General features: G+C 47.4%; 1 protein-coding gene across 1 annotated transcript in view; it reads left to right on the top strand.

Moving 5' to 3' along the window:
- GFRA4 (GDNF family receptor alpha 4) overlaps positions 1 to 12,852 on the top strand; it is a 73,202-nt gene that overhangs the window by 51,296 nt on the left and 9,054 nt on the right. The window contains exons 2-3 of the mRNA XM_057401270.1: positions 7,120 to 7,398; positions 10,278 to 10,358. Coding sequence (XP_057257253.1) covers positions 7,120 to 7,398; positions 10,278 to 10,358 — 360 coding nt within the window. The remainder of the gene's footprint in view (positions 1 to 7,119; positions 7,399 to 10,277; positions 10,359 to 12,852) is intronic.

The raw sequence follows: 12,852 nt of genomic DNA, 5'->3' as shown, positions 1-12,852 counted from the left end.
CAGGGATTGAAGCCCCCCAGTACAAGATCAAGGTGTCCCCAAGTTTTGGCAAGCAATGAACATGACGTGGATCGTGTTCACTGCCAAAACTTGTGTCTTGTTTTATGATACGGGCTCAGAGTTCACATCTCAGAAGAGCATGTACCCAGTTTGAGACCTGATGGATGCTCACAAATTTCAAGCTCTCTTTCTGATCAAATGGATTAATCTTATTTGGAATAGATACAGAACTCTTTGCAACCAGATCATGCACTGAGTGCAATGGTCTGATTTGCATCTTCCTTTCTCATAAGGGTATTGTTGATAGCTGATCTTGGTGGTTGTTCTGGCTCAGTCAGTCCAGCAGGACAGGGCATTCCAGAGGCATCTTTAGAAAACAAAGGCTGAAGCCTTGTCAAAAAGGATGCGTTACTGCAGGAGAGTAATGATCTCTAGGGAGACTTCATCCCAAGTTATAGCAAGAGCTTTCATGAAGAATTCTTTTCTCCTTCGGGGTAATGGAGGCACGATGTAACTTCACTTGACCACAGACACCCAGAAGGCTCTGGGTTTTCTTCCAACTTGAAAGTTTGCAAACACAATCCAACAACTAATGCCTCAGCACATGGTTTTTAGTATTTTCTTCCAGTCAGGCTCTAGTCATTGACTTGGTGGGGGTGAAATAAATCGCTTCATCTATTTGGGCTTCATCAGAGTCAGAGTGACACTTGCCTCCTTGGCAAATGGCTTAGAGAGAAGGGCTGCCAAAGACAAAGGGGAGATTATGGAGTTCATCTCATCAGATGTCTAAAACCCAGCTCACTGAGCCCTCTTTGGCTTGCCTTTAACACTTGCAGCCATGCCACTCCACTCTTTGCATTGGAAGTCCTCACAGGGCAGAGAACTGGGCATCATCTGACTTGCTCAGATCCATCATGCCGAAGGGCAGGTAGGACAGTTTGTCTAATAAAATTAGGCAGGGGTCTTGACCCACGGGACATCTCAAGTTTTCAGGCTTCTCTGAAGACATCTAGGTGTCATGTATGATAAGCAGGATTGCAGATCAGAGGTATGGGGCTTCTTCTGGTTCTAATTCTATACAATGAGTAAATTATCTTCTATGTGGATCAGCTATTAGAGGAGAAGAAAACATGTAGTGAATGTTACTGTGTTTATTTGTAGTTCCCCAGTGCCTGTGAAGTCCTGCTTGAAGGCACTGAGCAAATACAGACATCAGATTGCTTATAACCTGAAAGCAAGGTGAGAAAGATCAGAGCTGTAGTTATGGTCAGGAAGCACATTTTCAATACCCACTCCAGACCTGCAGTATGTTGTTGGCCTGAACTCTCTAGTATTGCTTTGACACCCTCAGACATCACATTCCTGAGGTGTTCTCAGCAAATTCCACCACCCCAGCGCTGGCAGGGGAGAATCACTGGCAAAAAGAGATCAGTTTGCACCATGGGATCTCACTGTGTGGGTGTTATGTCTGTAAAACCATCTAAGTCCCCAGAGGACTGCGGGCAGTGGCAGCAGTGAGTAGTGTCATCCTCCTCACATGAGCTGCTGGTTTAATCCAGCAGAACAGTGAGCCAGCCCTCAAAGTGTCCATGGTATTGGAGCACTGAGCGTGCACTAAGCTCAGGGCAAGAAGGATGAAAGGGAAGGAAACCTTTTCTTGCCTAGAGAGCAGCATCCCAAAAGGTATCAACCTGGTGTAGTGGAAGGTGGCAGGGGATTGGAACTGGGTGAGCTTTAAGGTCCCTCCAACCCAAACCAGGCTGGGATTCTGAGTCAGTTGCTGGGCACTATGATATCAAGGTGATAACTGCGAGCTCTGGACAAGGTGTATGGGATCCCCTGGGAGGGCTGTTCTCAAGTAGGTTTGGGGAAAGAACCATTGATACAGCAAATGTGTTCACTCTGAAGCTACGTCAGAAACGAAGCTTGAGCTCTTTCCTTAGGTGAGTACTTGACTGTAAAATCATGACGTGAGAACGTAGTCTAAAAGAGGTTTAGCAGTGACCACCTGCAGTAGCCACCTGGCCCCATCCATGCATCACTGCTGGTTTATGGATAGTTGGGAAATACTAGGAATATTTCTTCCAGAATCTCTTTCCCATCATTTTTCACTCAGGACAACAGTGGGCAACAACTTGTTTCTGACAGCTCTGGGTAAGCTGAAAGGTTCTGGATATCAGGCAATTGCCTATCAGCAAGCACCAGCATCTGTCCTGCAGATTTAATGTGACCCAGCCTATAAGGGTTGCCCAATGATGGCCGTTTCTCCCAGCTGAACACAGAGGCATGGTCTGGTGCCCACCTCAGGCTTAGACCCTGTTTCTATAGGTGTCTGTCACATTAGTACAGGATACAAGTGCACTTTGCAATGTCCTTTAGCAGCCATTTACATGTGAGAGTGACTGGCATGAAGACATCCACCCTTGCAGGCAAAACAAGGCTTGTAGAGGGACAGCCCCTCACACACCATGACATGTTGGATGGGGTATGTTTGGTCAACAAAAGACCTCTGAAGTGGAGCAGGTACAGGAGGTGGCAGAGCAGAAGGGATCCCAGACCAGGGAGGATGCACGTGCACAGGAGATCCAGCCTGAGCACAAGGGCAGTGAAAGGCAGGAGCCTTCTGCATCATTCATTGTGCAAGATTTGACAGGCCTGATTTAGGATGAATTATGTAAAATGTGTCCAAATAACCTACAGCGGTTAGGTGATGCTTTGTTGGAGATTTTGGGTGGTTATTTCCCTCTTTGCAGCAAATACTATAAAAGCAAACACCAAATGTTCTGGAGTCAACAGCTCATCATGGAAATAACAGTGTTCATCATTCCCTAGGACTGTGTGTGAATCAGGGATGTCAAGGGCTTCACACCTAATACACACAGAACTGGAGGGGAAGGGGATGCATCCCAGAGCACCAGGTCGAACAGCACCAAGAGAAACTGGTTCCTCCTTAAACACCCAAAGCACAAGTGTTGGTTGGATCAGGAAGGCAAAGTGATGGGGTCCTGTGCTGGTACTCTCCAGGCATTTTATTCACTCTTTCCAGACCACATGGGGGTCATCTTTCATGTGAGGGTGCTGAGGCGCTGGCACAGGGTGCCCAGAGAAGCTGTGGCTGCCCCATCCCTGGCAGTGTTCAAGGCCAGGTTGGACACAGGGGCTTGGAGCAAGCTGCTCTAGTGGAAGGGGTCCCTGCCCATGGCAGGGGTTGGAGCTGGAGGAGCTTTAAGGTCCCTTCCAACACAAACCATTCCTTGATCCTACGATTCTACCTTCATACTTCTGTACCCCAGCACAGCCGCCTTCCCTTGGTGCAGGAAATGGTCTCCTTGGAGGAGAGTCAGACCTCCTCATTAAACAAAATGCACTTTGAGATACCTGTGTAAGAACTGAGGGTCTGTTAAGAGACAGATTTTTCTCTTACGCCTGTGCATTAGGAGTAACTTCATGTAAGTGTCACTGAGGTAAGCAAGAGCAGAAACAGATGTGGAGCACAGCTACAAACAGGATGTGAAAATAAGCTCATTACTCCATCTGCCCACCGTAAACAGCGTGAAATTAGCAGCAAGCGAGGAATAAAAATGCAGACAAATAGCCTTTTAAAGAGAGCAGAGGGAGCTGGAAGGTCTGCTATTAGAAAAGCAGAGGCATTGAAAGCCCTTAACTACTCACAGACCAGTTCACACTCTGAGTCCCTGGTCAGTCAAGGGGTAAAGGTGGAGGAAAATCCCTCAGCAAGGGATAAGGTGCTATATGTTTGAAGGCAAAACCGGAAAGAACGCTCCACCTTTAGGAGAGGAGACCTGATTTTGCTTCTGTCCCTGCCTGTTAGGAAGCACCATCTATTTCATAAGTCACAGAGATTTATTATCTTTTTCCCCCTAAGAGGCACTCTCTTAATGTTGCATAAAATTACTCTCAGAGGGGTAGTGTGCAGACGGAAACGTGGTGTTATGTTGTCTCAGTTGCAAAGACATCGCCAACAATAAAAGCCCTTGACTGATTTGGGTTTTAGGTGATGTGATTATGGAACGGGTCATTCGTGACGCTCCAAGTTGCTTCAGACACCTCTGGCATTAAGTCTGAATGGAGGTGTTTTATGCTTTGGGTTTAGACTTTAAATATTCGCCCCTGGACTTTGTTCTATGGGGCAAATCTCAGCTTGAGGATATATTTACTTAGAATTTCACAGGGAAATCTCTCAGATGGTCGATGTGCTTGATTCATTTAGAGTGGGATCCCAAAGTGGTTTACAGCTTTTACAGGCTGGCTGCGTTTATAACCATCCTGGGGAGTATCTTCCACAATTCATGGAGCAGAGAGGGGCAAGGAGGGTCATAATTTCTCTTTCAACCTACTTTTCTAGCAGCTGACATGACAGTGGCAAAGTCACCTCTTTAGAATGAAACCTGCCATGTGTTACCCTTGTCCAGAGGAGACCCTTTGGAGAAAGCCAGGGTAAAATAAGTCAAGGACTTGCTTTCTTTTCTCTATGGGTTCAGATATGTGCATGGAACATTCAGTGGTGTCTGAAAGCAGAGGCTGTGAGCAGCTCCAGTTCATTTTATGGATCTCAGTGAAATTGCAGAGACCAAATGATATTTCAAGGAAACTGGTTCCTTGTGTTCAGAGTTCTTCAAGATACGACAGCCCAAGGCAGAGTTTGTTACACGTTGGAAATAATTTTTCTCTCCACATTTGGCAGATCCAAACAAGCCTTGAGTGCTAAATAAACCAGGTCTATGAATAAATCAGGGGTAGAAGAACTCAAATTGGAGGTGATGTGAGATTGAAATAACTGAAAGCTCGAAGTTGGCCACAAGGCACTTCGAAATAGTCTGGAGTTTGATGAAAGGTTTTGCATTTGAGCTGCTATTGGGATATTTCAGGAGGAAACCTCCTGGTGGGTTCACCCAAAGTCTGTAATAAACGTAATTGAAATATCTGAACTCCAGCTGCTGCCTTCTATTCTAATCAAGAGCAATAGAAGCAGCTCCTTCTTAGCAAACACCCTGTGACTGCTGAGGGATGGGGAATGGCCATACTGGGCTCAACGCCTTCCAACTAGGAAGGCAGCAGAGGCAGACACAGATATTAAGGGCAGGAGAGGTAGCAAGTGGAAATAGGGAAAAGGGCTTTATGGAAAAATCAATAGAGTCTTGGAGAAAAGGGAGATCTGATGAACCCCCAGAAATGGAAATCAGGGCCCCTGATTTTCTAATATTGTCCAATTTGGATCTCATGAGGAACAGATTCTGGAAAGGCTCAGAAACCAGAAGATGCCCCCAGCTTATCTACCCCATGAAGGGTGAGGTATCCTTACCTTTCTGGTTCCTATCCAAAGGGAAGACAAGTTAAGCTAGAGACAAGGAGTTCCTTTGAGAAGTGTTTGAGAAGTCCTCCTTCAAGGTCACGACAGCAGTTTCTGGTTTTATAGTACAGCAGAATCTGAAATTACATTATAGGCACAGGGACTGATTCTCTCCTTCCATAAACCAGGTTCCCTTCTTCATCACACCCCCAAGCCATGGTGCAGTCATGCCCCATCTATGTCAGCATGGTCCAGAGCATCACACCATCTAGGAGCGTGATTTGCCTTGCTCTGGTCCTCATCTCCTCTGGGTGCCACCATGCTCTACTGAGTACAGCTGAGCCCCTGGCATTGCCATTGCTGGGGTGGAACAATACAACCATGAGCCTCGGAATGAGAACATCCCCTGGAGTCAGTCTGGATGTGGCCAGCCTGCTTTAGAAAGGAAGCACGTTTAATAGCAGGGAATTGGTCTGCTCCAGGCCATGGGGACACAGCATCATTGAGCCCCGCTGAATTAATTTGTTGGTGTATGAGTAGCAATAATGTCTTCCTCCCATGCTTTCATCTCTCTTCTCAGTATGTGGAAGAGAGCGCTTTGTGTTTTTACAATAAACTCTGAAGAGAACTTAGAGAAGCTTGGAAAAAGCCAGGACAGAGCAGTGAGAACCCTGGGGAGGTGGTGACAGCAAACATGGGCCAACTGCTGGGACACATGTGAGATGACTCCATGTCAAATCACCCCACACAGAGCCATCCATAGCTGCAGTGAGGTGTAGGCAGGGTTAAGCCATGTCCAAGGGGGAAAGGCTGGGATCTCCATAGCATTTGGGATGCTGTCAACTTTGGAGGGCAAAACGAGGGAGAGCTGGGGGAGCAATGGGTTTGGAGAGCTTTTTGTGCACCAAGAAAGAGCAAGCACAGGAACTGGCCATGTTTCTGCCATATATAATCTGGCTTCCAGGTGACCTTGTCCAGGGTTTCTTTCTCAAATGAGGAAGAACCCGGTCTCCAGGAGAGAGGTGACCTCTCCTTCTGGGTCCTCAGCAGGATGCCACATTGCTACTGGTGGCCTATCTATATGAGAGAGAGGGTTGGGTTGAGGTGTTGAGTCTCAGGTTGTGTCTTGTCCCCTTAACATCCTTCCAACTTCCTTTTACCCACTCCTGTTCCTCTGCCATGCTGCTGTGCAGTGCTGCAACCAGTGCTCCCCATCCATGAGCAGGGGTGCTAAGACTGAGCATTTAAACCCTCCAGTTGACCTGCTGGGGAGGGATCTGCCCACTTACAGATCTTAAAAGCAAGGTCATTGCTTGTAGAGAGGATGATGGTTAGAGGGATTTCCATCTCTGCATATGAAGTTCTGGAGACCTCATAGCAGTCTTCCAGTATCTGAAGGGTGCCCACAGGGATGCGGAAGAGGGACTCTTCATCAGAGACTGCAGTGACAGGACAAGGGAGGATGAGTTTAAATTTAAACAGGGGAAGTGCAGGTCAGATATAAGAAGAAATTCTTTATAGTGAGGGTGCTGAGGCGCTGGCGCAGGGTGCCCAGAGAAGCTGTGGCTGCCCCATCCCTGGCAGTGTCCAAGGCCAGGTTGGACACAGGGGCTTGGAGCAAGCTGCTCTAGTGGAAGGGGTCCCTGCCCGTGGCAGGGGTTGGAACTGGATGGGATTTAGGTCCTTTCCAAATGAAATCATGCTATGATTCTTAGATGGACATCCCAGCCAGGTCATGGGAAACACAATTCATTTCCCTCCTGAGGTTGCTCCACCACCCTTAAACCACTTGTCTGGTTTTGTTGCAGAAGGCATGGCGGAAGCTGTCAGCTCGAGCAGGGACTGCCTTCAAGCAGGCGAGTCCTGTACCAACGACCCCATCTGCAGTGCCAAATTCAGGACCCTCCGGCAATGCATTGCAGGCAATGGAGCCAACAAGCTGGGCCCCGATGCCAAGAACCAGTGCAGGAGCACCGTGACAGCCCTGCTCTCCAGCCAACTGTATGGCTGCAAGTGCAAGCGTGGCATGAAAAAGGAGAAGCACTGCTTGAGTGTCTACTGGAGCATCCACCACACGTTGATGGAAGGTCAGTCAAGCAGGGTGCTCATTTCTCGATGGTTTTCCTCAAAGGGAATTATTGCTAGGGCTTTCTACAGAGCTCCCCAAAAGTGGCCGCAAAGAAGGCCATCCCTGCAGCATCACATTCCCTCTCATGACCTACTGATCCCTATTGCTTTTGGGGAAAGCAATCCCTCCTTCCTCTGTTTTTTTAACCTGGCCTCTTTTCTATGGTGTTCCCAGTATACCTTGATGTCCTCTCCTGCAGAAATACATGCTATGTTTTCCATCTACCTATGTTAGCCAAGACCACTAAAGCCATGGATATAGTACACGAAGCATGGGCACTGAGCTAAAAAAACAGCATGAACTTAAAAAATATCACTCTCTTGGAGGCTTTCAAGTGCACCAATGTCTTTGGGTTAGTGAAGATTTGGGGCTGGTGACATCAGTTGGAATTTAAAGTGTTCCCAGAGCCAGTATTTAGTAAGTTTGGATTTTGATGGTTTTTAAGAGTTATCATAAAAGCACACCTCAGTGGCCATAACTCTTCCCTGTCAGGCTGGTGAGTATTTTATGCACCATGAAAATTAAAATGGGGAATAAAACAGAACCTTCCACCCATGGGCTGCGATATAGATTAATAAAACACTGCTGGCTGAACACTGAAGGGAAAGGTGCAGGGTGATAACACAGGCCAAAAGGCCAAGCAAAACGAAGAGGATGCAGGCTCTAATGCACAGGCTTTGCCAGAATGGAAACTGCTTGATCAAGTTCCCAGAAAGCTGTCAGGTGCTACAGCGTGGAGGGAGCAGAGCATGGGGCTACAAAGTGACTGGGGAAATAAGAAGCCTCAGCACCATCCAGGATCAAATCTTTCCCATAATTATATGCCTAGATATATAACTATGCTAGGAGAGTTTTGTTTGTGTTGAAGCAAATTCTTTACAAGGGACAGGCCAAGGGGAATGGCTTGAACCTGCCAGAGGGGAGACTGAGCTGAGCTCTTAGGCAGAAGCTCTTCCCTGTGAGGGTGCTGAGGCGCTGGCACAGGGTGCCCAGAGAAGCTGTGGCTGCCCCATCCCTGGCAGTGTTCAAGGCCAGGTTGGACACAGGGGCTTGGAGCAAGCTGCTCTAGTGGAAGGTGTTGGAGTTGGAGCTGGATGAGCTTTAAAGTCCCTTCCAAACCAAACCAGGCTGGGATCCTATCGTTCTATGAAGAGAAGCCTGGGGAAGAGGTGGGCTCTCCATTCATCAGAACAGGCCGACCTTCATGCTCTGAATCTTCGGACACACCTCATCTGCACCATGGCTGTGCGGGACAGTGGTGCCAGGAGGACTTCCAGGTCCGGGAAGAGCAGTGTGAGAACAGCAGGGAGTGCTGGGAGCAGGCAGGGGCCAGGTGTGGGTCTGCAGATGCAGGGTAGGAGATGCTGAATGGCCAGAATGGATGCACTTCCTGCCCAGCAGCCTGGGTCCTCCATCTAGAGAATGACTGTAAGAAAGCTGGTATCAGAGACTGCCCAGACTCTGCCCTGCTTGTCCTCTGCTGCCATGTCCTGAGCCCCTCATCTTTTCAAGCTCAGAGCTCACTTGCAATGCAGATTCACACTCCCAACCCTTTGATTCTCTTACCTTAATTTCCCCAGGGAAATATACTTCAGAACAGCCCCAGGTTTCAGAGTCCTTACACATGTTTAATTGACTGAGAAAGGAAGCCAATCCACATGCTCCGTGTAGAGCTTTGTCTCTCAGTCCTCCATACCCACGAGGCTGTAAAAAGCATCCTAGAAGCCCTCTTATAAAATCAATTGTGGAAGTGTGCGTTCAGGGAATTTGCAAAGCATACTATTTACTCAGCTTCTCTTGAGCGCGCCTGTGTTCAGCCACCTTCCCATTTGGAGACACAATAACACGATGACAACCTGATAACAATTCTCTGATAAGGTGCTATATCATCAGGACATAAAACTGCTACGCTGGAACATACAAATGGGCCCCTTTCCAGTCAGTAATGATGCAAGATATTTCAATGAAGGTGTAAAGCTGCCTTGTAAATGCACCTGTAGTAATTGCATGGGGCTCTGTACCCTGGGAGCTATTTCTTCCTGACCGCAGCTGGTGATCAGCATATGCCCGGAGCATGAGGTTTGATAGTCCTTTTATCCCAGCCAGTACATCTGCTGCTGCTGTCCATATCCATCTAAATGTCTAATAAAGGAAAAAATGATACTGAGTTGTTTGCCTCAATAATATTCTGTGGTATCCATCAGGGTGACGGGGCATTGCAGAACATTGAGCGCAGGAAAGGGAAGCACCAAGTGAATAAAACTAGCTTCCCAACAACTTAAAAATGAAGTTGCTGCGGGAGCTGTGGGTCATTAGCTCCATGCCAAGTAAGAAAGAGCTGCTGGCAAGGAGAAAGGAAGAGGTGTAATAAATAGGAAAGCATGTGCTGCTGCACATACAACCCTGTCCAGGTGAGGACCATTGACCCAGGGAGAAACACACAGGGAATAGTGAGAATGGTGATGGAAACCCCATGTATATAGGGAGCTGGTGGTTTGAACCCTGCCCATGAGCCTGTACTACAGTTTGGTGTCCTCAGTGGCAAGCCCTATAAGGGGGCCCAAGACTTGAGTTATAGAGTTGCAACCCAGCAGTGCCCTGAAAAGCTTTCCAAAGCTGTGATGTACTTTTAAAAGCCAGTTATATCCTATTCCCCTCTCTAAGCATACGGCCACGCATCAGTTCCTGTGACTCTGAGCATCCATTTACTTATGGCCTTTAGGGCGCACCCCCTTGGACCCATCAAGCAAACCTGCACTGCAGATGTTGAACCTTGTACGTCCCAGACATCCCTCAGGAGCTCAGCTGCCTTCTCACCACCTTCTCTTCTCACCACAGGCATGAACGTACTGGAGAGTTCCCCTTACGAGCCATTCATCAGGGGCTTTGATTATGTCCGGCTGGCATCCATCACTGCAGGTAGGTGGTGGGAAGATGCTCTTCCATTCACTGGTTCACACTGGGGGGAGCTGGCTGTGGGATCAAGTGCTACAGACAGGGTAGACCTTTGTGCTCTCTTATGGTCCATTCATACAGCATTGCATGGTTCAGGACTAGAAATCACTTTTCCAAGGAGCTGCTTATGATTCCTGGGTTAAACTCTTACATGTCCTAGGAAAAACACTTGTGATTTTCCTAATTTGGCTTTTCCACATCCATGCCGTGAATGGCTGGGATTGAGGAATGTGGTAGGAAGATCTTTTCTAATGAGCCATGATGATGGGTGGCCTGATTCTCCATAGCAGGTGGATGGCCTGTGTCATGCAGATGCCCTGCTGGGGTATCCTTAGGTATGAGAAGGTGTTTCCACATCATTCACAGGTCCAAACTCTGCAGGCAAAAAGGTTGATAACCCGACTTGTGGGTTGATCCCAGCCACAGCCTCTAACCCCATGCCCTGAGGGCAACCTCAGGACTCAGACCCATGTTCTGCTCTGTGTCATGCAATCCACTTAACAATGTTAGCAGAGCTGCCCAACACCTTTTAACCCCCTTGAGGACACGAACCCCAGCTCAGCAGTTAAAAGGTCAGTGTGGTGGCTGTTAAGCCATCCATCACCAACATCACAGCTGCCACCACAATCACTGTCCGACTCTGCTTATGCACCACAGACATGGGGAAGCTTTACCAGCAGTGATTTTTCTTACCAAATAACCAATATGGGAGCACATAATGTTCTCGTGTGCCTCTGGCAGCGGTACCAAAACAGCAGCCCTGCTGCAGCTCACCCCAAATGTGCACTGGACTCCAGGGTGGTATCCGCAGATGGAGTGCACCCAAGCGAGTAAGGAGCAGCAGGTCCCTGCAGCCGATGGATGTCTGCAGTCCCTGAGATGGAGGGACACTTGTTAGGTGAAAATGCCCAGGAGCAAATTAACCCATCAGCCCTCAACAGTCTGAGCAGAGAGGGGAAAGGGGGTGCTCCTTGACCTCACGTTTTCTTATTGACTCCACTTGACTGATTTGAGAGTGGAAAGTGAAGCATACACAGAGCTGTTTGCAGGGTCATGCCCTTCTTTACCAGAGTTTTTTCCCCTTTGCTGAGAGTCCTACAGGGCTCTTCAGAGCACGGCAGAATCTATGGATGGGGATTTTTATGCATGGTTAACACATTGCAGGCTTTTAAAGCAGACTGAAACCGGTTGGGCAGCGAAGCACGAATGGGCCCAGAGCAGCAAGGGTATGTGCCAAAGGACTCAGCATCCATCTAGGGATGTGAAGTTTCTTGGTTTAACCTGGTTTTCCCCTACTTATACCCAACACCTCCAATAACATAATTTATGACCTACTAACCAGTGCCCAGATCATACAGTCAGCACTGCCAAAGAACCCCTTTTAAACCTCCCAAATACAAAAATTCCCGAGAGCTTATTGAAACATAAGACATCCTCATGACCATGTGTCAAGTCAGAGCAACAGATATTTTGAACCCAATTTTACATCAACAATATATATCAATTATTCAAGCTGTGCAAATGGAATTCTACCTCTCTGCTCTAATTGTAAAAACCATGCAAATGGAATTCTATCTCTCTGCTCTAATTGTAGCAGTGATTTAAAAAAGCACATCCTGTTATTGCGTGGGAAGAGGAGACAAACGAGTGTGTTCCTTGTGATTCATTAGCTGGATGGGTAATGAAACCCTTCCAAATAACTTTGTGCTGACAGCTCCCCTGTGTAAACTGGTTCTCTCACAATATTCACCCCTGGCCATATTAAAGGGAAGGAATTCTGTGGTGGGAACACACTAAGCAAGTTTCACCCGTCATAAAGTAACTTCAAAACTTGGGATGTGACTTTCAGCTCATTATATGCAGAGGGGACAACAGGAAGGGAAAAATAAGTGCTAGGATAAGGAGGATCTGCTAATAGCAGTGAAAATGAAGAAGGGCAGCCAGTTCTGAAGTGCTCAGAGAGACTGTCAATGTTATAACACTTGTTCAGCACTGGCTGGCTGGTTTTAACTCCCAACCAAAGACAAGGCTTGACTCTGCATTGGAAATTTATCTTTCGGGGGATTTTTCCTCTCTGAAAAGTCCTTCTGTGCTGGGGACAAAGCCCTTCTAATGTGCTTCAGGTCATGGGCTTCATTCAGAGAGGTGAAAAATGGCTTCAAATTCCTTTTCCCTCTTATGCTTGGAGGATCTTCATCTTATCGGTCTGATCAGAGAGAGCCTGATGTCTCAATCGAGTCCTACCTGTAGCATTTCCCCTCCTATAAAACAGAGATCAACTCACTTTTGAAGGACCCCTAAAACCACTGTTAGACAAATACCTTTCCCTCTTACCTATTTCCCACATTTGTAGAGGAGGCTGTTGGCATATAAACTCATGAGAGATCTATTTGCTTACTGAAGACGGTGTGTTTCTCATCTGTCACTGTAGTTTTTGTTTCATTTCCCTGATTGTTCC

Source organism: Pezoporus wallicus, unplaced genomic scaffold (genome assembly GCF_028554395.1).
Source record: "Pezoporus wallicus isolate ANWC-B61680 ecotype Strahan unplaced genomic scaffold, APGP_CSIRO_Pwel_v1 contig_8837, whole genome shotgun sequence".
In the NCBI taxonomy this organism is placed as follows: domain Eukaryota; kingdom Metazoa; phylum Chordata; class Aves; order Psittaciformes; family Psittacidae; genus Pezoporus; species Pezoporus wallicus.
This window is presented reverse-complemented; position numbering and strand designations above follow the sequence as displayed.